Source organism: Delphinus delphis, chromosome 15, assembly GCF_949987515.2.
Source record: "Delphinus delphis chromosome 15, mDelDel1.2, whole genome shotgun sequence".
NCBI classification, from domain to species: domain Eukaryota; kingdom Metazoa; phylum Chordata; class Mammalia; order Artiodactyla; family Delphinidae; genus Delphinus; species Delphinus delphis.
The window spans coordinates 78,778,021-78,798,689 of NC_082697.1; the positions used below are offsets into that span (position 1 = coordinate 78,778,021).

General features: G+C 59.8%; 1 protein-coding gene across 5 annotated transcripts; it reads left to right on the top strand.

Moving 5' to 3' along the window:
- The first annotated feature begins 1,739 nt into the window (after positions 1 to 1,739).
- On the top strand, positions 1,740 to 20,108 carry MLXIPL (MLX interacting protein like). Of its 5 annotated transcripts, none has more exons than XM_060032243.1 (17): positions 1,741 to 2,320; positions 6,132 to 6,238; positions 10,152 to 10,234; positions 10,399 to 10,488; positions 10,787 to 10,831; positions 11,353 to 11,554; positions 11,679 to 11,759; positions 14,786 to 14,955; positions 16,250 to 16,778; positions 17,003 to 17,070; positions 17,146 to 17,296; positions 17,453 to 17,565; positions 17,656 to 17,775; positions 17,940 to 18,067; positions 18,147 to 18,270; positions 18,859 to 18,988; positions 19,256 to 20,108. In XM_060032243.1, exons 1-17 carry the CDS (start codon positions 2,022 to 2,024, stop codon positions 19,372 to 19,374), a joined length of 2,559 nt encoding a protein of 852 aa, XP_059888226.1. In that variant the 5' UTR covers positions 1,741 to 2,021; the 3' UTR covers positions 19,375 to 20,108. The 5 variants fall into 5 exon arrangements, with proteins under 5 accessions (XP_059888225.1, XP_059888226.1, XP_059888228.1 ...); XM_060032245.1 differs by having other exon boundaries at positions 17,149 to 17,296; XM_060032242.1 differs by having other exon boundaries at positions 1,740 to 2,320; positions 17,003 to 17,296.
- The last annotated feature ends 561 nt before the right edge of the window (positions 20,109 to 20,669 follow it).

The following is a 20,669-nucleotide window of genomic DNA, read 5'->3' on the forward strand; positions in this document are numbered from 1 at the left end:
TTTCAGTGCTTAAGCCTCCAAAGGTATTATCAGGCCCTCAGGAGGGCAGAAATGGGGTGCAGATGCCTGTGGAGGGTTAGGGCAAGGGGTGAGGGAGATAATCCACTCTACTGAGAACCAGCTCAAAGGAAAGTCTTTTGAACCACAGAACACAACTCTGAGATTTTCTCCTGGGGACAGGAGGCCTGAGGAGCCTGGGAGGGTGAGCTGGAATGCTGATAGCAGGGACTTAGAACCAAGGGTGGTTCAAGTTGCAGGACCCTAAGAAATCACTGAATTCAACTTCCCCATTTTACAGAGAGACAGATCCCCAGTAAGACAGAGACTTGCCCAGGGTCATTCATGGAATTAGTGGCAGAGCAGGATCAATTCAGGTGTCTGCTTAAGCCAGGGCCCCTGAAGCTAGGAGGCGCCAAGGAAGAGGAGGCCCTGTTTCCTACTCCTACCTCCACAGTGCGTTCCCCAAGTGCCTGGGTGCCCAGCATGGGGGCTCAGATACTCTAGGACACAGTTCTGCCTCAGGGCCCGGAGGCCAGGGGAGAAGTCAGACAGGCACATAAGGGAAATCCACTGTGCCAAGGATCCCAAAAGGGCCACTTAGGGAGGGCCCTCTCTCCAGAGGAGGCAGGCTGAGGTGGGCATATGAGGAGCCCCAGAATTTGGGAGAGGGAACACCTGCAGAGAGCAGCAGAGGGCAAGTGGAGCAGGGCAGCTGGGGCTCCTGGTAATGTGAGGTGACTGTTTGTCAGGGACAGAGGGAACCTGTCCAAGGGACGTGGTGTGTGGAAGGGCTGGCCTGTGACCAGCCTGGGTAACCATTTCAGCACCTCAAGCGGTCCCAGGGGCCCTCGGGGCACTGCTGTTTGATTGTGGGAGCTGTGTGATCCTACCAGGGGATGGAAGAAAGTGTATGGGGGAACCTTTTCCAAGCCTTCAGCCCCCAAATGACCACTTCCTCCCCTTTCCCTCCTGTGTCTTAACTAGGCCACACCCTCTGCAAAACCAAGGGAGGTTAACATTTGCCTCCAGCCCTCACCTGTCCCCGCACCAGAGATAGCCCTGGGTGGGAATGCCGGAATTCTTCTAGACCAGGCTTTGTGGCTGTCCCTCTGTAGATCCGTGGGCCTGTTTGCACTCCTGTGGACTCTGGTGCCCGCTCTGATGTGGGGCAAGAACTCTACCTCTAAGGATTGTTAAAGGCGCCAGTGAGGTGACAGGTGTGATTGCCTCAGACCGAACAGCCTAGTTTGTGTCCTCTGGGTGAGAAGAGGGCCTTCAGAAACAGGAACACAAGGTGGACCACTGGGTCGGTGAGAGGAGGGGGCCCAGAGCAGATGGCCTGCCTAGGGGATGTCCAGGGGAGGGTGACCAAGGCTCTGCCTTGCCAGCGATTACCCATCACCACTGGTAACGATCCTGTGTGGCCAGGCAGGATTCACGCTCATCTAACCCCCAGGACCTCTGTGCAGGTGCAGTGATGATTATAATGGTAACTGGAGGTATTGAGACCTTCCTGTGGGTAGGCCACGCGAGACTTCTGAGAGGTGGGTGCTTCCAGCTGCGTGGAGCACTGAGAGAGTGAATGTGAGCCGGGAGATCAAAGAGAGCAGGGGGGCAGTAGTTAGGTGAGGGGCTTCACGGGAGGGCACCCCTGGGGGCAGGAATCCCTGGCACTGAGGCGCTTTCTGGCTCAGGTGTGAACGACTCTTCTTGAGACCCCTTTTGGGTGAAGTAGGGGCGGTTCCACCAGGACTCCAAGTGGTCACAGCATAAGGAAAGACGGGAGGGGACATAGGGACCTCCTCCTCTTCCAAACTCTAGACCGCGGGAGCTCCAGGCCAGAGTTCTCACACCTGGCGCATTGATTATGCTAATTTAAGACAGCCCCTTCCACTCCCACACGCCACGAGGCCCCGCCCCTCGAGCGTGGTTGGAGGGCGGGGCTATGCTAATGAGCCGGCCTGGCCCCAAGGGTTGCGCGGGCAGCTGCACCTAGCCCAGGCGAGGCGGCGGCGGCGGCTATGGCCACGGCCGGAGCGCTGGCGGGTCTGGTCGCGGGCTTGCAGGGCCCGCGGGTCGTCCCCAGCCCGGATTCGGACTCAGACACAGACTCTGAGGACCCAAGTACCCGGCACAGCGCAGGCGGGCTGCTCCGCTCGCAGGTCATCCACAGCGGTCACTTCATGGTGTCATCGCCGCACAGCGACTCGCTGACCCGGCGGCGCGACCAGGAGGGGCCCCTGGGGCTCGCCGACTTCGGGCCGCGCAGCATCGACCCCACACTCACCCGCCTCTTCGAGTGCATGAGCCTGGCCTACAGGTGAGGGGGGCTTCGGGGCCGACGACCTCGGCCCTCCATGGCGGGACCGCGCGCTGGGGCCCCGGACACCCCACCGGGCCCCCAGCCTTGGTCCCGGCTGCTCTCAGAGACTCCGGCGACATCCTGGATACCCTCCTCTCCCCAGCCCGGAGCGTCCTCTGACCCCGGCCCAGCCCACTGGCCCCTGACATGCTTGCGCGCCTCCTGGTTCCCATTCCTCAGCACCGAGACCCCCTTCCCTAAGGCTGGGATCTCCTGCCCTCCACCTCGACCTCCGTAGGCCCACCGCGGGCCTCTCTCTCCCGTCCCGACCCCTCTGCCCCCAAAGATTCCCCCAGGGCATCCCTTGCGCTCCTAGGACCCTAGGCCATCCTAACATTCCCACCCTCCACCCCGGGGGCCACTCCACCGGACAACCTGTAGCCTTCCGCTCCCAACGCAGCAGTCCCCGCCCAGGCCCGCTCTATTCTTGCACCCTCGCGATACACCTCGCGCCCATGTTGTCCCAATTCATAGCCAACGTCGACTGAAACCCAGTCTCTCGTCCACCCTTCACCCCTCAATTGCCGGAACACCTGTTCTTGACCTGCTAGGTCGAGGGTGGCGGGAGGAGGGTGCCCCGGCCGGCCCAGAGGGGCGCAACTCTTAGTTTCCCAGCTGTGGTCCGGCAGTGGGTGTTGCAGGCCGCGCGGGGCTGGTGTCCGGGCGGCGTGGCCTCGCCCACCCGGGTCGCCACGCGAGGCTGAGCGCCTAATGTTGCCTGGGACCCCTGATTGGCGCGTCGCAGAGCACGCCGGCCGCGCACGGCCCCAGCTCCACTCCTGTGTCCCAGGGGAGGGCGCGAACCGGGGTCCTGGCTCAGTGCCCCGGAGAGCAAAGTTCCCCGGAGCGGAGGGACCAGGATAAATTATCAACCGAGAACCGTAGGGGAGAAAGGGGGATCGGCCAGCCTTGATCTTTTCTCTGTGTAAATATTCCTCTTCCTCTGCGGCTCCTCCTCCTCTTCTGAGAACCGCTGGCTACAGACCTGCACTTGCTCTGACTGGGATCCAGAGCTGGGGTGGGGATTGGGGAAGAGTGTTGCCCACCCCCCACTGTGGCGCCCAGCCTCGACTCCCATTGGCTGGACGCTTTGTAACCTTGGCCCACACGCTCTGGCCCCGGGCCCAGGTCGTGTTGCAATCTGATCATCCAGAGCGCCAGACCTGTGTGGAAAGTTCAAATTCCCATCCCTTCCTCCCGCCCCTCCTCGGACATCAGGGGACCTCCTGGGAAAGGGCATCTAAGGTCACGGTACACCAGATTTGGGCACCCCTGCTCCCCAGACTCCCCCAGGGTCCCCCTTTTCCCATCCATTCCCAACTTAAGCTTTCTGCTTTACATTACACACTGCTCTGCCTGGGCTGGCTCATGCCCCTATCTCAGACCACAGTGACCAAAAGGGGAGGTTCAGGGGAAATGGCAAGGCAGGGGGCAGAGCACACTCCAAGAACCGCCCACACTAGGAGGCTGACTGGAAGCTGATGTGACCCCATACAGGGGCAGCTGGGGTAGAGAGGGCTGGGCTTTCTCCCTAAACCCCCAGAATATTCAACCTCTGTGGCCCGCCCCGGGTGGGGTCCTAAGTGCCAGGGATGGTAGTGGCTCGGTGTCAGAGGAGTCTTTGAGTTCCCCCATAGAGGAAAAAACTGAGGCTCAGACTGGGACAGTGTTTTAGCCCTTAAAGACCCCTAATTGTAGGGGTTCCTTGGAGGGGAGAGGATTGTGGAAGCTGGGGTATCCCAAGAGAGTAAGGAGATGGGCAGGGACAGCAAGGCAAGGAGTCCAGAGGTGCCAGGAAGAACTGGCCAGCTTGACCCGGAGAACAGCCTGTAGACGTCTGACCAGCCTTCACCCTCAGCAGGGCTGTATGGGCAGAGAGAGGACTGCTGCACTGGGAGGAGGCCCGTGTTCCATGGTTCTGCGGGTGGAACCCTCAGGGAGGCAGGTTCTGGAAGTTCCAAGAGAACACTTGTTCATGGTCAGAGCTGGCTAGCTATGGAAAGAATGGCCTCAGGAGTGAGGTGGAGCAAGCAGGACTCTAAGGAAATTTCCAGGGAAATTTCCACAAGGTAGATATGTGTGTGTGGGCAGGGGAGGGCGGGGTGTTCTGAGTTTTCTCCATCCCATCCCCAAGATTCCCAGAATTTCTATTGCTCGTAAGAATCCCTTGAACCCTGGTCACAGGCTTTTGGCTCCAGGCTGGGCCCCTCTCCTTGCCTCCCAGCCAACAGGCCCAGCACAGACCAAATCCTTTCCTCCTGGGCGTGGATGTCACTGTCTCACCTCCCCCAGCCCTGCCTGGCCACAAACGCTGTAGCCTCAGCAGGGAAATGGAGGAGGGAGGGCAGGCAGGCTGGGGGTAGGGCGCGGGGTGATCAGAGTGGGCTGGGAGGTTGCTGGGATACAGGCTGGGGCAACAAACTCAGGAGTCCCCCCAGGTGCCACAGAAGAAGCTGGCCCAGGAGGTATCAGAGTGCCCCTACTCCATGTCTCCCTTCTAGACAGATGGTGTTTATCTGACTTAGGAGGGAGAGGGGCCAGCCAGCGGGCCTGGGTGCTTGGGCCATGTACTCTATTTGGGTAATGAGGCCTGTTGTGCCTGGGGGTAGCAGTCCCCCTCCAACCCCAGAGCAAACACAGGAGCTTGGAGACCAGAGAGTAGAGGGGACCCAGTGACCCATGCACTCAAGGGGCTGCAGGAGCCAGACTGCCACCCACCTGCCCCTCACCCCCAGGAACTGGGAGAGGGCCCTGGAGAGAGCAGGCCTGGCGTTCTGAAAGACTAAGCCTTGGGGCCTCAGCCTTCCATGTGAGCAAGGGTTGGAGAAGCTGGGCCAGAGGGGACTCATGCATAACCCAGCTTGTGAATCATGAGGAGCGAGGGAGGGGCCAGCAGGGGTCTAAGACCCTGAACATCTTGGCCTCCTAGGCCAGCTCCCCGGGGGTGGCAGACTTGGCCTGTGCCCATCAGGACCCTGAGAGTCAAGCCCCTCACCTGGTAGAGCCCTTCCGTCTCATGGATTTGATTGACTACTAGGGTTAGAGTCAGGGTCAGGGTTAGGGTCAAGGTGCCCCCAGCCCATCACTCTACCATCCTAGCTGCCTTCCTTTGGGTGGGCCCTGGTGGCTATTGTGTTGCACACACCCCTGGGAAGGGGTGCACCTTCCAGGTCAGTCCAGATTGCCATCCTGGGATTCTGGGCTGGGCAGACACCAGAAGGGCAGTGAAAAGGCAGTGGCTGGCTGCTTGGAGGCTGCCTCTGGTGAAGAGGCTCTGTCTCTACTCAGACAAAGCTTACCCATCCCCTAGGCCTAAGGGGGCCAGTGAGACTGGTGGAGAAAAAGCCACAGGTCCTGAGTGAGTCTCCATCATGTCATGTGACCTTGGGCATGTCCCCTTCGTGTCTTGACCCTCAGTTTCCTTAAGTAAGAAACAGGCGAAAACCCTCCTTAGCCAGCCTATGAGATAGATGCCTGTGAGGCCAATGGGCATTGTCTTTCTGACACCTGAGCTGATAAACAGATTTCAGCAGGTCTCACCAAAGAACACAGAGGCCCCAAGTGGGGACCTGGGAGAGTATTTTAAAGGTCTGCCTCTCAGGGTAGACACTTCAGGCAGATTAGAGTGAGGGACAGGATTTGGGAGGGGTGTCCATCGAGTTGCCCACCATAGATGAGTGCCTCGTGCATGGGAAGAAAGTGGAACCAGCCCCCTCCAACCATGCCCTTTCTCCACGCCCCCCCTGACCCAGCCCTCTCCCTCTGACAGTGGCAAGCTGGTTTCTCCCAAGTGGAAGAATTTCAAAGGCCTCAAGCTGCTGTGCCGGGACAAGATCCGCCTCAACAACGCCATCTGGAGGGCCTGGTATATCCAGTGTGAGTGGGCACCACAGGCCCCAGCAGGAGGGCTGACAAAGGGGCCGCCCCGGAAACCCCCAGGGCCCTCAGGGCCAGCAGCCACAGAGAGCTTTGGGGGAGGCCAGGTTCCCAGCATCAGGACCCCTCAACAGCTTCTAAACCCAGAGGGTCTTGGGGGATGTGTCCCAAAGGGCGCTCTGCACTGTGAAGTTGGACACAGCAGGGGTCACCCTTCGGAAGTCCTAAAGTGAGCTGAGATTTGGGGAACGGTTCAAGGCCCATTCTGCATCCCATTAGTGTAGTCAGGTGCCTCAAATGCCAGGGTAGAAAGAGGCGTTCAGTACTATCCGGGCCAATCGCACCCCTTCGCAAAGGGGAAACTCAGATCCTGGTGGGTCTCTACCAGCCTTCTACTGACGTCCTTAGGTTCCCCACCATGGAGATTTGCGGGGAGGGGGCCCAGAGAGGCCATGTGGAAGGGACTCTGGTCTTGGAGTCACCCAGAGCTGGTTTCGCACCCTGTCTCTGCCCCTTGCTGGCTGTGTGACTGCAGGCAAGTTGTCTAACCTCTCTGAACCCATTTTTTTCATCTATAAAATGAGGCCAAGAGTCCTAACTTTGATGGCTGGCATGGGGATAACGGGTATGAACAGGGCTGGCACAAAGTTGGTGCTTAATAAATGATGGTTGAATCCGATGTACCCTTGAGGAGGTCACGGTCATTCATTTGGGGATACAAAACCCACCTATGCCCCATGGCAGGGTAGCAGAGGCTGAGAGACCTGTGCTGGACCTTGTCCAGCTCAGTAAGGTCCCCCTGTAGGATCAAAGGCTGCGCTGAGCTGGGAACACACAGCGTAGGAGGGACCACACACGGTATTCTCTGTAGTGGCTCCACTGGATTCCATTCAAGCAGAGAAAACAAGTGGGTTTTTTTTGTTTGTTTGTTTTTGGTTTCTATTCATCTTTGTGCCCGGCACTTTCCGAAATCATCTTATTTAAGGCTTCCTAGCAACCCTGGGAGATAGGTTTTATCACCCCCATTTTATGGATGAGCAAGTGAGACCCAGAAGGCGAGTGACTTACTCAGGGTCACTGAGCATAAAAGGAGCAGAGCTATGACTGGCTGTGAGTTCAGGGCTCTGCAACTCAGCCCAGTGCTCCTTTCACTGCTCCCAGCTGGCTGGCTTCCAGCCCTCGCCTGAGAATGTTAAGGACGGGCCCTGCCCAAACCAGGAAGCTGATAGGCCGGGGGGAGAAGGTGTCTCTAACTCCCTCACCCTCCCACCCCACCCTGAGCTTTCACCCTGTACCCTTTCCCCTCAAAGCTGGATGGGGTGCAGACCCTTCTCTCTGCAGAAGAAATTTCTGATGCCACCCAGGGGTCCTCACCCAGCTTGTGGCACAAGTTGATGGAAGGACCCCAAGTTCTAAGTCAGAGGGGGATTGAGTCAAGTTCCAGCACACCCTAGCTGTGTGACCTTGGGAAAGTCCCTAGCCTCCCCCAGTTGGTGCTTGCTCATCTGTCAAGTGGGAATCATAATAGATCCTATTGCTGAGGTTTGCTGTGAGTTTTCAGCGAGATAGATGGTCCGTATCTCAGCACAGGGCCTGAAACACACAAGGGCTCCCTGAAGGTGAGCTGCTGGGATTTACTACTATTATTGCGATAATAGCAACAGCTATTATTAACCAATGTCAGGACTCCTCCTCCCCGAACACGGAAGGTTTGAAGGGGGGCTGCAGGAAAGGGGGAGGAGTGGGGTTGCTGGAGGGCTGCCTGGCTCCTCCCCCTCACACCCCCACCCTTTCGGCAGGCTCCTGGCCTCCAAGAGCCCTTCCTTTTCCACACCCCCAAGTCATCCTGATTTCCTCTGATATCCCAGAGCACCTCTCATGAGCTGACTCTCCACCTTGCTTTAGCTCGTGTGATGTTGTGCTTTCCTGTCTCTCCCACTAAGCTGGGAGATTCCTCCCCGATTCATTCATAGATCCCCTGTCCCAGCATCTATCCCAGCATAGGTGCAAGGGCCTAGGAGGCTGCATGAATGGATGAACTTATCATTGTTAAATAAAGCATGTCCCAGCTCTACGAAGCCACATGATCCCTGCCCTTCTGTCCAGAGCACAGGGTTGCCAAGTGGGGGAGGGCAGAGCCTGACCGGGCCTGCTCAGCACTGACTCTCTGGGGGCCCTGGGCAAGCCCAGTCTTTCCTGGTGCTCATATCCTCAACTAGGCAGCCAGGAACAGATACTCTGAGATCCTCCTTGCTCTAACCCCCAGGAGTCCACGCAGCCTGGACTGCTGTGTGCCAAGCTCTGTGCCAGATGTAAGGATTTGGGGCTAAAAGCAACAGCTTCTGCCTTCACTCCCAACGGAGAGGCCAGCATGTAGAGAAATGGCCAAGGCAGGGTGGAAAGTGAGGCACATGGGACCATGGGGTTTCAGACAAGGGAAAGCTTCCTAGAACAGGAGCAGCCCTAGGCTATCCTGATGGGAGGGCAGACGTGATGAGGCAGAGGGAAGGGAAGGGGATTCCACGTAGAATAAAACCAGAGGGCTGTTGTGTGTGGGGGGGCGGTTAGGGTCTGGCTTCAAGGTGGGGCATATGAAGGCAATGGAAAGGCAGGAGAAGCAGTGGGGCCAGTCCCGGAGGGCTTGGAAGCCAGGCTAAGGGGTGAGGGCTTTATCCTGGAGGTTCAGGGAGCCATGGAGGGGTTTAGACCTGTACTGCCCTTTAGGAAGAATTGACTTGGCCGCAGCAGGAAGATGGGCTGGAGAGTGTGAGGCTGGAGTCAGGGAGGTCTAGGCGAGAAATGACACTAGACCAGGGGGAACAGTGAGAATAGGGAGGGGCGGGGACGGTGGAAGAAATGCCACACACCCTTGGGATTGAGAGGGTTAGTCCAAGGATTAGATGGGGACACTGGGAGATGGTGGGGAGCTGGGAGACTGGGATGCAGTCCAGAGGAGGCGTGGGCTTGGGAGGGAAGTTCCCAAACGTCTGAGAGTGGTGTTTTGAGACTTCCTAATGGAGGTTCCCCAGGCAGCTGGAAGATGGGTCTGAAACTGGAAAGGAGCAGGGTGAGAGAGGCTAGGGGGAGTGGGCCTGGCAGAAGGGCCAGTGAAAAGTGGTCAGGGAGGTAGGAGAACAGAGGGAAGGTTCCCGGGGCTTAGGGAGGAGGAAGGTGCCCTGCAGCCAAGGTCTCGGAGGACAGGACTGGGGAGGGCCAGAGCCTTGAGTTCAGGAGCTGGGCCAGCGGGGTGGGTGTGCGGGCAGATGCTGAGGTACCGGAGGTGACAATGCAACTGGGAGGGCAGAGGTGGATGTGGTGAGTGACAGGTCTGCCAGAGTCTGGGAGGAAAGCAAAGGGGTGATGGGAAGAAATTTAGCTTGTTGGGAAGCAAAGGAAGGGGAAGGTTTGAGAGGTAAAGGAGAGCCTGGAATTTGTTTATAGGCCAAAAAGGAGCCTGGAGAGAGATAAGGTTGAAGACAGGGATGGGAGTAGAGGAGGCAGAGAAAGGGCTCAGGCAGGTGGCCTGAAGTGGGCCAGCGGTGGCTCTCAGATGGAATTGGGTATCCTGAAGCAGGGGACCAGGGCTCTGGACCTCTAGCCCGCCAGCCTGACCAGGACCTTCTTGGGGCAATTAACTTCGTGTGGCCCAACAATGCCATTCAGCAAGCATTGCCTGCACACCTACTAGGCTCCCAAGGGGGCAGATGGGGTGTGGGAGGTTTGTTTTACAGAGTCTCATAGAAGAGGGAGATCTGGGAGAGCTAGAGCAGGCAGCAAGGCTTCCTGGAGGAGGTGGCACTTAATCAGAGCATGGAAGGCCAAGCAGGATTTCATAGTGTGGCACTTGAGTCCCAGTCCCCTTGGATGGGAGATGAGGGAGCTGGACACCCCTGACCTGGCGCTCTTCTCTCAGATGTGGAGCGGAGGAAGAGCCCCGTGTGTGGCTTCGTGACCCCCCTGCAGGGGCCTGAGGCTGATGAGCACCGGAAACCGGAGGTAGCTGAGACCACAGGACCAACCACCTGCCGCCCCACCAAGCCAGGCCCCTCCTGCCCATCACTCCTCATGCTGAGCGGGAGGGGCTGGCCCAGAGGGAGACTGGGTGAGGGGTGGGGTCGGTGCCGCCCCTCGCACTGAGTCCCCTACCCGGCCCTCCTCAGGCCGTCGTCTTGGAGGGGAATTATTGGAAGCGGCGCATCGAGGTGGTCATGCGCGAGTACCATAAGTGGCGCATCTACTACAAGAAGCGGGTCAGTGGGGGGCCCTTTCCCCTGCGACTTCTGGCCACGGCCTCTCTTGCTAGAGCCCCAGAGGGCTTCCCCCCCAACCCCAACCCCGACCCTGTCCTCCATTAAGACCCAGGCCGACAGCGCCACCCAGTGGCCACAGGGCCTCCTCGCAACCTCCTTACCTCCCAGGGCCAAAGAGCTTCCGAGGGGAAGTGAGGGATCCGGTTGATCTGGGGGAGCTAGTGAGTAGGGAGGCCTTGGCGGGGAGCGATGGAGGAGCGGAAAGGGATCCAGTGTCCACCTTTGTGTGTTCCTGCAGCTCCGTAAGTCCAGCAGGGAAGGGGATCTCCTGGCCCCAAAGCAGGTGGGTGCTCCCTGGACCCAGAGACTGGATGCTTCCCTCTGGGTGGGCGAGGCAGTGGTGGTGGGGTGAGGGTGGGACGTGAGTGGAGTGGGTGTGTCCTCTGGTTGATTAATTGAGCTTTTCTCCTCTTGGGAAGGGCAGCATTGGAGCGCAGTGGTGGGAAGACCCCAAGCCTTCTGGTTCACTAAGCAAGTGGTGGGGAAGCATGGGGCTCTAAGAACTGGGGACCCAGGTAGGGAAAAGTGTAGGGGCAGGAAGGGACCCTCATCTCTTCAGCAGGCCACCCCAGCCTCTCTCCTGGGAGGAGTTGTTGGAGGCCAGTGGGGTGACCCTAGCCTTTCAGGCAGCAAACTGGGTCCACCGGAGAGAGGAGAGGAGGGGCTGTCTGCAGAGAGGCCCCCTGGATGGCTGACCACTTCATCCCCCAGGCAGGGGGCGGTGGGAGACCCCTGTGTCTCCAGACTGGGAAGGAGTAGGGCAGTGGAGCCCACCTGGGGCTGCTGACAGCTCTGTCTCCTCAGGTGGAAGGGGGGTGGCAGCCGCCGGAGCGATGGTGCGAGCAGCTCTTCACCAGCGTGGTGCCCGTCCTGCTGGCGGGCCCAGAGGAGGAGACCGGCAGGCGGCAGCTTCTGGATCTCGACTGCTTTCTGTCCGACATCTCCGACACACTCTTCACCATGACTCAGCCCGGTCCTACACCCCTGCAGCTGCCCCCCGAGGACGGTGAGGGGCTGCGCCAGGAAAGGGAGGCCTGAGGGGATCCAGGCAGCCAAGGGAGGATGGCCAGGCATGGGTGCCCCCACTCCGCCCTGCCCGATGCTGCTGACATCACCACTGCCCCCTCCAGCCTATGTTGGCAACGCTGACATGATCCAGCCAGACCTGACGCCTCTGCAGCCCAGCCTGGATGACTTCATGGAGATCTCAGGTGGGGCAGGCCCCTCCTCCTGGGTGAGTGGATGGTCAGGGTCAGTGGGAGGAAAGCCCCAGTACGCTTGAGACCTCAGGCCAGTCCCAGGCCCCTCTGGGAGGGCAGATGATCTGGGTGATTTCTGAGGGATCTTCCTGGTCTCCCTTTGTCTGGCCTTGGGATGCAGGTGCCGTGGCCTCAGGTGAGAGCAAGCCAGACAGGGTACCTAGCAGGGGACAGGGGACCAGGAGCGTTGAAGCTGCAGGCTCTGGGGAGTTCCCAGGAGAGCAGTAGATGCTGGGACTCTCTCAGGGGAGAGAGGGTCTTTGATGGCTCTCCTTTGTTTGGGTCTATTTATCAGTATTTATATAATTCATTAAAAAAACTATTTATTAAAGAACATTTCAAGCATACACACAGGTAGGGAGAGAGAGGAGTTCACTGACCCTCATGGAATCCTCACCAACGTCAACATTTATCAACTCTTGGCCATTTTATCTCATCTAGACCTCACCCAATTCTCCCCTCCTATGTTATTTTTAAGAAAACCCCAGGAATCATATCTTACAAAGCATTCTTTAAAGTAGCCCTTGGCCCTGGCTCCCTCTCCTGAACCCCAGGGCCACCAGTCGCCGCTTTCTCGTGTCCCTCCGGAGATATCATGTCTATATAGCACATGTGGACCGACGTCTCTTCTTGTCTCTGTAGCAGCCTGTCTCTCGCATCGCTTCCTTCACTTAGACTGCTGCTGAGAGCCACACACTTAGGGGGCTCCGGAGCCGTGCTGGGGGTCAGACGTGGAGGCTCAGCCTGTCTCAGCTGAGGCCTTGGGTGCAGAAAGGGGGCTCCTGGGATAAAGGCTTGCATTGGGTGACCCCTCCACTCCTTCCTGACTGGCAGGGTCCTGGGCCTGTCAGTTAAGAGGTGGAAGCCTATGGGGCGGGGACGAGGGAATGAGGAACCACCCCCATGCCTGCCTGGGTGGGGGCTGGGGGCTGCGGGGACAGCAGTGTTGATGGCAGTGCCCTGGGAGCAGACCAGCCTGGGAGGGCAGCAGCCCCGTCTGGGCACACAGACCCCTGCCGCAGGTAGGAGCCCAGCCGCTGCCCCCCAAACCCGGGCTCTGGGCAAAACCTGATCGACCGGGGCTGGGAAGCGACTTCTCTCAGTGCAGCGTGGCTGCCAGAGTGGGGGCCAGCGAGGGCAACCTACGGTATGGGGTGTGGGTCGCACAGGGGAGGCGGCTAGTGTGGCCCCCTTAAGCGCCCCGTGAACTGGGAGGGCAGGGAGCGCCAGGGCCGTCAGGGCTGCCGCTTGGTCCCCAAGAGCTCCTCACTTGAGAGGAAACCTAGTGAGGGGGCCATAACTCTGTGGAGGGAGGGGGCTTGGTGGAGGGGCTCAGGGAGCAGGGAGAGGCTGGCTGAGGGCCCCTCGGGGAAGCACCGGGCGGGGGAGGGGCTCGGCCAGGGGATGGCAGGTCAGTGGGGGCGACAGGGTGGGAGGGCTCCGCGGGTGGCTGGGACTCGGAAGTGCCTTCTGCGGGCGTGGGGTGGGGACACGCCGTGGTGAGGGGACGTGGTGACTCAGGCTGGGCTGGGCTTGCTGCTCTGTGAGCCCCACCGGGTTCTGGGGAGTGGGCGGCACAGTGAGCAGCAGCTGCTCTGTGGCCCTGAGCATCCCGGGGCTACGTGATGAGGCCCGTGGTCCCTGGGGGCCGGGGGTGGAAGATCGGCAGCCGCTCACCCGCTGCCACCCAGTCCTTCTGTGGAAGAGAGGCAGGAGGACAGCAAGAAGAGCCCTTCGGCCCTTGTGGCCGAGAAAGACACACAGACACACACAGAGGTGGGCACAGGGCAGACATGTACACACTGAGCACCTCACACCAGGGCAGGTGCACACGGACTCAGATAGAGCTCCAGAGAGCAGGACCGACACACAGGGAGGCAGACAGACAGGTGTTACATGAGACTGACACACGCAGAGCCGGCCATCCAGCAGCACACGGGCCCCCAGTCACATGAGATGCACAAATAAGACCCGGTCAGCCTCGAGGTTTGGTGCTGGCTTATCCCACTCCTGAGTTTCCTTCGAGGGGGCCCCCGGGAGAAAGGCCTGACCTCCTGTCTTGGCCAGGGGGCTGGGGTCCATCCAAGGCTAGTGGGGTCGTGTCTGACCAGACCAGGAGGCCTTGGGAGCTGGTGCAGACAGGAGACTGCTCAGGGTCAGAGAAAGGTGCCCGGAAGGGAGCGGGCGGGCGGGCGCACCCAGGCCCGGGATGTGGTTAGGCCGCAGGCAGCTGCTTCCCAAAACCAGAATAGCCTGGGGCTTGCACAACCCGCACCTCAAACAATCTGGCTGCCCCGCTCCCCGCCAGCTCTTCCAGGCCTTCCAGCACCCCCTCACTCCTGCCCCCGCTCTGAGCCCACCCTCTGACCCCTGCTCTGACCCCCCTTAGTCCCTTCACCCACACTCCTGAGCTCTGTCCTTGTAGCCCTACCCATTGACCTTCCAGCAAACCCGACTTGTCCCAGACCTACTGACCTTCTGACCCCTCTCACCCCTAACTCACTCTGTGAACTCCTGACGCCATGATGCCCTTTTCCCCATCCTAGACCTCCTCCCCTTGGACCCCACCCTTTCCCTCCCGGGTAGTCTCCAGTACCAGTACCACCCCGCCCCACCACGTCCCCAGCAGAGCTGGTAACAGAAGCAGACAAGGCCTGGGATTCCCAGGCCGGGGGTGGGGAAGGGGGGCCTCTGGAGCCAGTTTTGGGGCTCGGTGGGAAGGCTGCTTCCTGGGGTGTCCCACTGACACCCCCGCACATCCCCCTGCTGTCTCCCACTCAGGCCCATCCCACCAGAGCCTCTGCTGTGGCTTCCCCTGAGACAGAAACTCTCCCAGTTTCACAATCTCCTGTGGAAGGCCCCCCCTCCCTCGCCGGCCCCCACCCCACTGCCAGCCCAGCCTGGGGACAGGGCCAGCCCGCTGCTTCCAGCCGCGGCCTTAGCCCTGACAGCTGCCACCCTGTGTGTCTGAATTACAGATTTCTTCACCAACTACCGCCCCCCACAGACACCTACACCCTCAAGCTTCCTGGAGCCCCCCAGCTTCGGCCCCATGGCTGACCCTGGCCTCAGCAGTGGGACCCTGGGCTCGGAGGTGCCCTCTGCCTGCTCGGGCATGACCCACCTCTCGGGACATAACCGCCTGCAGGTGAGCTCACCCTGCCCAGCTCACCTGCCCACACCCCGGAGGTATTCAGGGTACTTCCTGAGTATGCTCAGTCCATCGAGAGAGACTGGAGGGGGAGAAAGACCCCATCTGTGGCCTGCAGGAGGGCACCGTTCAGCTGGGGAGGAAAGACCCTCGTGAAGCAGAACTGACAAGATGGTTGGGGGGGAGCCTGAGGACAGAGGAGCGTGGAGCTGGGCTGCTTGTGGAAGACTTCCTGGAAGAGGGGGGAGTTCTGGGCCTTAATGAATGACTTGGGTTTGGGCAGAAGAAGAGACCAGTAGAGGGGAGGAGAAGCAGGAGCGGAAGCAGGGAGGCCGAAGCCGAGCGTGTGCAGTTAGGAAGCAGCGACTCCATCATTTTGGTTCAGGAACTCCCAGGCCCACTTCAGATGTTGCCCCCATGATGCTAGGATAGTTGCCTTTTCCCTCCGTTATCAGACTTCTCAGGCACTAGCAGAGTTCGTTGTTTGAGAGGTCTCTCTCCTTGACTAGACTGTGAGCTCCTTGCTGGAAGGGCTGTGCTTTCTCATACTTAGCACAGTTCAAGCACATTGACGGCACTGGGTAAATGGTTGCCCAATGAGTGAGCAAGTGAGTGAACGGATGAGTGTGTGGATGGATGGGTGTGTTGGAGAATAGATCACTGGGTTGTAGATGGGGGTAGATGCTTACAGCTTGGTATATATATATATAGGTAGGTGAGTGGTTGGTTGGATGGATGGGCTGGTGGATGAATTTGTAAATGAGTAAGTAGTTTGGTGGATCAATAAATGGGCTGGTGGATGGATGTGCGGCTGGTGAATATACAGATGGTGGATAGATGGATGGACTATGGGTGGGTTGGTGGGTGAGTGAATGAAGTATATAGGTGGTTGGATGGATTGGTGAATGGGTTAATACCTGGTAGGCTGGTAGAAATATAGGTAGATGAGCTAGCTCATAGATGAGAGAATAGATAGGTAGGTGAATGGATGGAGGATGGATGGATGGATGGATGGATGGATGGATGGATGGATGGATGGGTTGGTAAGTTATTTGGTGAACGAATGGGCAGGCAGGAAGATTGATGCTCTTTCTCATGCCTAATTTGTGCATAAATGGGTTCCACTCTTTCCCCTCATTAGATTATAATTTTCCTGGGGTGTGTGTCTGAGGCCAGGGACCATTTCTCCCAACTCTCCCAGTGCCCAGTCCAGAGCTCAGGCAGGGCAAGAGGCTGCCTGGGAGGCCTCAGAAGGGCTAGCTCTCTCCCCTGCCCTCTGTCCCCCAACCAGGCTCGGAGCAGCTGCCCTGGCCCTCTGGACTCCAGTGCCTTCCTGAGCTCTGATTTCCTCCTTCCTGAAGACCCCAAGCCCAAGCTCCCACCCACTCCCGCACGCCCACCCCTCCTCCAATACCCCAGCCCTGCCAAGGGGCTTGGCCTGGAGCCCTGTGCCCCACCCCCTTTCCCTCCCATGGCTCCACTGCCTGCTATGCTGCAGGAAGAGCCTGTCTTCTCTCCCAGATTCTCTTTCCCTCCTGTCCCTCCTGCCCCGGGAGTGTCCCCGCCGTCTGCTCCCACGGCCTTCGCACCCACCCCCCAGCTGGGTCCAGGCCCTGCCCCCGCCCCCTTCCCCTTAGACCTTCTACCCTCGGGGTATTCGGAGCCCCCGTTGGGGCCTCACTTCACCGTGCCCCAAGGCACGCGGCCCAGAGGCAAGCCCCCTACCCAGTCCCCCAGGGGGCGGAGGCCCAGCCCCCCCACCTTGGCCCCTGCCACTGCTGGGGGCAACAATCCTTGCCTCGCACAGCTGCTCACAGCAGGTGAGCTGGGAAGGGGATGTGGAGACCAGATGCGGAGCGGGGAGCCTGTGGGATTAGAGGGTGGAGGCTAAGGGGCAGGCTCAGCCGGAGGGCAGGTGGCAAGGAATGAGGGACCTGGGCCCTGAATCCAAAAGCGGTGTGGGCAGTGAGGAGGGGAGGGACGGGGTCTTGGGAGATGATGGGATGGGGGCCCCAGCAGCCCTCACAGTTCTGTCTGTGCACAGCCAAGCCTGAGCAAGCCCTGGAACCTGCGCTTGTGTCCAGCGCCCTCCTCCGGTCCCCAGGGTCCCCGGTAAGATGGCGGGCACTGGGAGGTGGCGGTGAACCCCGGGGCTTCACCCCGACTCTCTGCCCTTCTCCACCCCAGCAGGAGATAGCCCCCGAGTTCCCCTGCACCTTCTTTCCCCCGACCCCGGCCCCTACACCGCCCCGACCACCTCCGGGTCCAGCCACATTGGCCCCTCCCAGGCCCCTGATTGTCCCCAAAGCGGAGCGGCTCTCGCCCCCAGCACCCAGCGGTAAAGAGGGGTTGCAGGGATCGGGGAGCTCTGCGGGAGGGAGGGAGGGGAAGGAAGAAGGGGGGACTACATCTGGGGCCAGGATGAGAGGGCCAGGGAAATGGGACCCTCTCCCCTGTGTTGGTCTGTCTGTGGGTCTGTCTGTCTCTGACACAGGTGGTGAGCGGCGGCTGTCTGGGGAGCTCAACTCCCTGCCGGGCCAGGGGACTCTGAGCACGTGCATCTCTTCCCCTCAACGCATCCTAAGCCGGGGCCATCCGGACAACAAGGTGGCACCATTTCTCACCCTAGGGTCTGTTTGCTCCCCACAGGCCCTCCCACGCCCCCTCCTAGGCTCACCCCGCTTTCTGCCCCCTCAGACCGAAAACCGGCGCATCACACACATCTCTGCGGAGCAGAAGCGGCGCTTCAACATCAAGCTGGGGTTTGACACTCTGCACGGGTTGGTGAGCACACTCAGCACCCAGCCCAACCTCAAGGTGCGTCTCCAGCCCAGGCTGGCACCCCCAAGCCCCAGGGCCCCATCGTGGAACACCCCAGGGCCCTCCACACACCCGGTTGCCTCCTCCCATCCCAGTGCCTCAGTGGGTCCCAGGGTGGGGGACCCCCAGTCCCTGAGCCCAGCCCTACGGTGCTGCCGTAGATGAGCAAAGCCACGACGCTGCAGAAGACAGCCGAGTACATCGCCATGCTGCAGCAGGAGCGAGCCGCCAAGCAGGAGGAGGCCCAGCAGCTCCGGGACCAGATCGAGGCGCTCAATGCCGCCATCAAGTGGGTGGGGGGCCCTGCAGGCGCTGGGCCAGGGGGCCTGCTGCCTGACTCCCCGCCCTGACCTGCCCCGTGCCCCCAGCCTGTGCCAGCAGCAGCTGCCCGCTACGGGAGTGCCCATCACACACCAGCGGTTCGACCAAATGCGAGACATGTTCGATGACTATGTCCGGACCCGCACGCTGCATAACTGGAAGTTCTGGGTAGTATCCTCACTTGGCCAGTGGCGGGGTGAGCGCTGCAGCCGGACCAGGCTGGGCCCGACACAGGCTCTGCTCCCCGGGCCGGGCAGGGTCTCAGAGCTGATCCCAGAGGAAAGGGCTCCGATTCTACCCCCTCTTCAAGGCCCCTGGCATCTTGGCCAGCAGCATTACCCAGTAGTGGGCTGGGAGCAGAGGGAAACTGAGGGGGAGCCCCCTGGGTGAGGGGACCACAGCCCTGCCCTCAGAAAGTCCCAGGGGCAGTTTGGGAGAACCTAAACTTGGAGTAACATGACTGGGGTGGGCCTGTGGGAAGACATAGAATCTCTCACTCCCTTACCTGGTCAAGCCCTTGACTGAGCCAGGGCAGGAAGCCCAGGGATGGGGGACAGTCCAGCCCAGAAGGAAGGTCCTGGAGGAGCTGGGGGAAGGGCCTGAGAGCCAGAGAGCTGGGAGGGCCTTAGTGTATGGGAGAGCGGCTACAGTAGGAGTCCTTAGGGTTCAAGGCTGGACAGTGGCCAGATGTCAGGGCTACATGTGAAATGGGTGAGGGTACCAGCTGGATGACAGAACTGCTCCTTGACCTGGGTCCAGTTCAGCATCCTCATCCGGCCTCTGTTCGAATCCTTCAATGGGATGGTGTCTACGGCAAGCCTGCAGAGCCTCCGCCAGACCTCACTGGCCTGGCTGGACCAGTACTGCTCCCTGCCTGCTCTCCGGCCAAGTACGTGAGCCCCCTGGCAAGCCTCAGGGCAGGGGGTTCCACCCTACTCAGACCCCAGATCCAGCCTGTCTTCACTGTGGCCTAGGGTCTTGTCCATCCCCACCAGGCCCCCAGATGGGCCACCAGGACATCTGCAGACAGAGATCCTAGGAGAGGATGACTGACAGTCTTGCTAACTAGTACCTCCCCCGATCCCTCTGTCTTCAGCATCCAAGGGTAGGGCCCTGACCCCAGAAAGTGTCTCTCCCTCTCTCTCTGTCTTCCCAGCTGTTCTGAACTCCCTACGCCAGCTGAGTACATCTACCAGTATCCTGACGGACCCGGACTGTATACCCGAGCAAGCCACACGGGCAGTCACAGAGGGCACCCTTGGCAAATCTGTATAGTGCTGGCCGGACCACGCTGCTCACTCGGCTGCCCTGGGGCTGCTCTCCCTGGGCACTCCCCTCCTGCTCCAGGTCCCGGCTTTCAAGCAGGGTTTCTTCTGATCTCCTGGGAGCCGGGAAGAACTGAGTTCCAGTCCCTGCTCTACTATAGCAACAATGCTGTGACCTGGGGAGATCATCCTCCCTCTTTGGACCTCCATTCTCCAGTCTGCAAAATGGGGACGGGGAAGCTTCATGTAGAAGAGGATCCCAAGGCCTTAGCAGCTGTGGCACTTGGGGGCCTAAGCTGGCAACTCAGGGAGTTTGAAAGAGGGAAGGGGACGATGCTTCCTTGTCACTCCCACCTGCTGCCCCCACAGGTCAGGCACAGGCTTCTGTTTCTAAGCCGGGAAGGAGAAAAGGAGGTTCCTTCTCTCTGCTCCTCCACTGGTAGCCTGGACGGGCTGCAGGATGGCATCCCTGAGTGAGGCCAGGAAGCTCTGATCCCAGGAGAGAGCAGGGCAGGGGGTGGCCAAGCCAGGGGAGGCATCTGGTATGTGTGTGGATGAGTGTGTGTGGATTTTGTAAAGAATTCTTGACCAATAAAAACAGAAACTGTCAGGGACTGTCAGAGTTTCTCACTCTGGGATGGAAAGAGAGCGGTTTGCAGTGGGAGGTGGCCTTGTAGAGGGCCTCGCTGGCCATGAAGGGACCTTAGCTTGTCCTCTGAGCTGGAAGCTCCTGGAGGGTTTTGAGTGGAGGTGAAAGAAGATCAGACAGAGCTTCTTTTTTTTTTTTTTTTTTTTGTGGTACGCGGGCCTCTCACTGCTGCGGCCTCTCCCGTTGCGGAGCACAGGCTCCGGACGTGCAGGCTCAGCAGCCACGGCTCACGGGCCCAGCCGCTCCGCGGCATGTGGGATCTTCCCGGATCGGGGCATGAACCCGTGTCCCCTGCATCGGTAGGCGGACTCTCAACCACTGCGCCACCAGGGAAGCCCCAGACAGAGCTTCTTAACAGGATCCCTCTGGGGGCTGAGTTGAGAATAGGCCCCAGGGAGTCAAGGGAGAGATGACAGACACTCAGCCTGGAAATCCTCTATGGCCGGGGGAGGTTCAGAGAGGCTCACCACCTTCTACGTTGGAGGAGGGCAGAGCCGGGACCCCAGAGTGGAAGTGACAGGGCCTTCCATCCGAACCATCCAGAAGGAGGACGTTGCCTTAGCGGGTAGTGACGGCCTCACTGCGTGAGATGTGCAAGCAGAGGGTGGGTGGCCACCAGGTCGGGATGTCTTAGAAGGAACTGATACTGCAGATTG

Excerpts from the sequence above, each read along its gene's own strand:
- MLXIPL (XM_060032242.1), top strand. The coding sequence starts at position 2,022 with ATGGCCACGGCCGGAGCGCTGGCGGGTCTGGTCGCGGGCTTGCAGGGC. Across the intron at positions 11,555-11,678 it reads GCAGCTGCCCCCCGAGGACG|CCTATGTTGGCAACGCTGAC; the intron begins GTGAGGGGCTGC and ends TGCCCCCTCCAG. Across the intron at positions 11,760-14,785 it reads TGACTTCATGGAGATCTCAG|ATTTCTTCACCAACTACCGC; the intron begins GTGGGGCAGGCC and ends TCTGAATTACAG.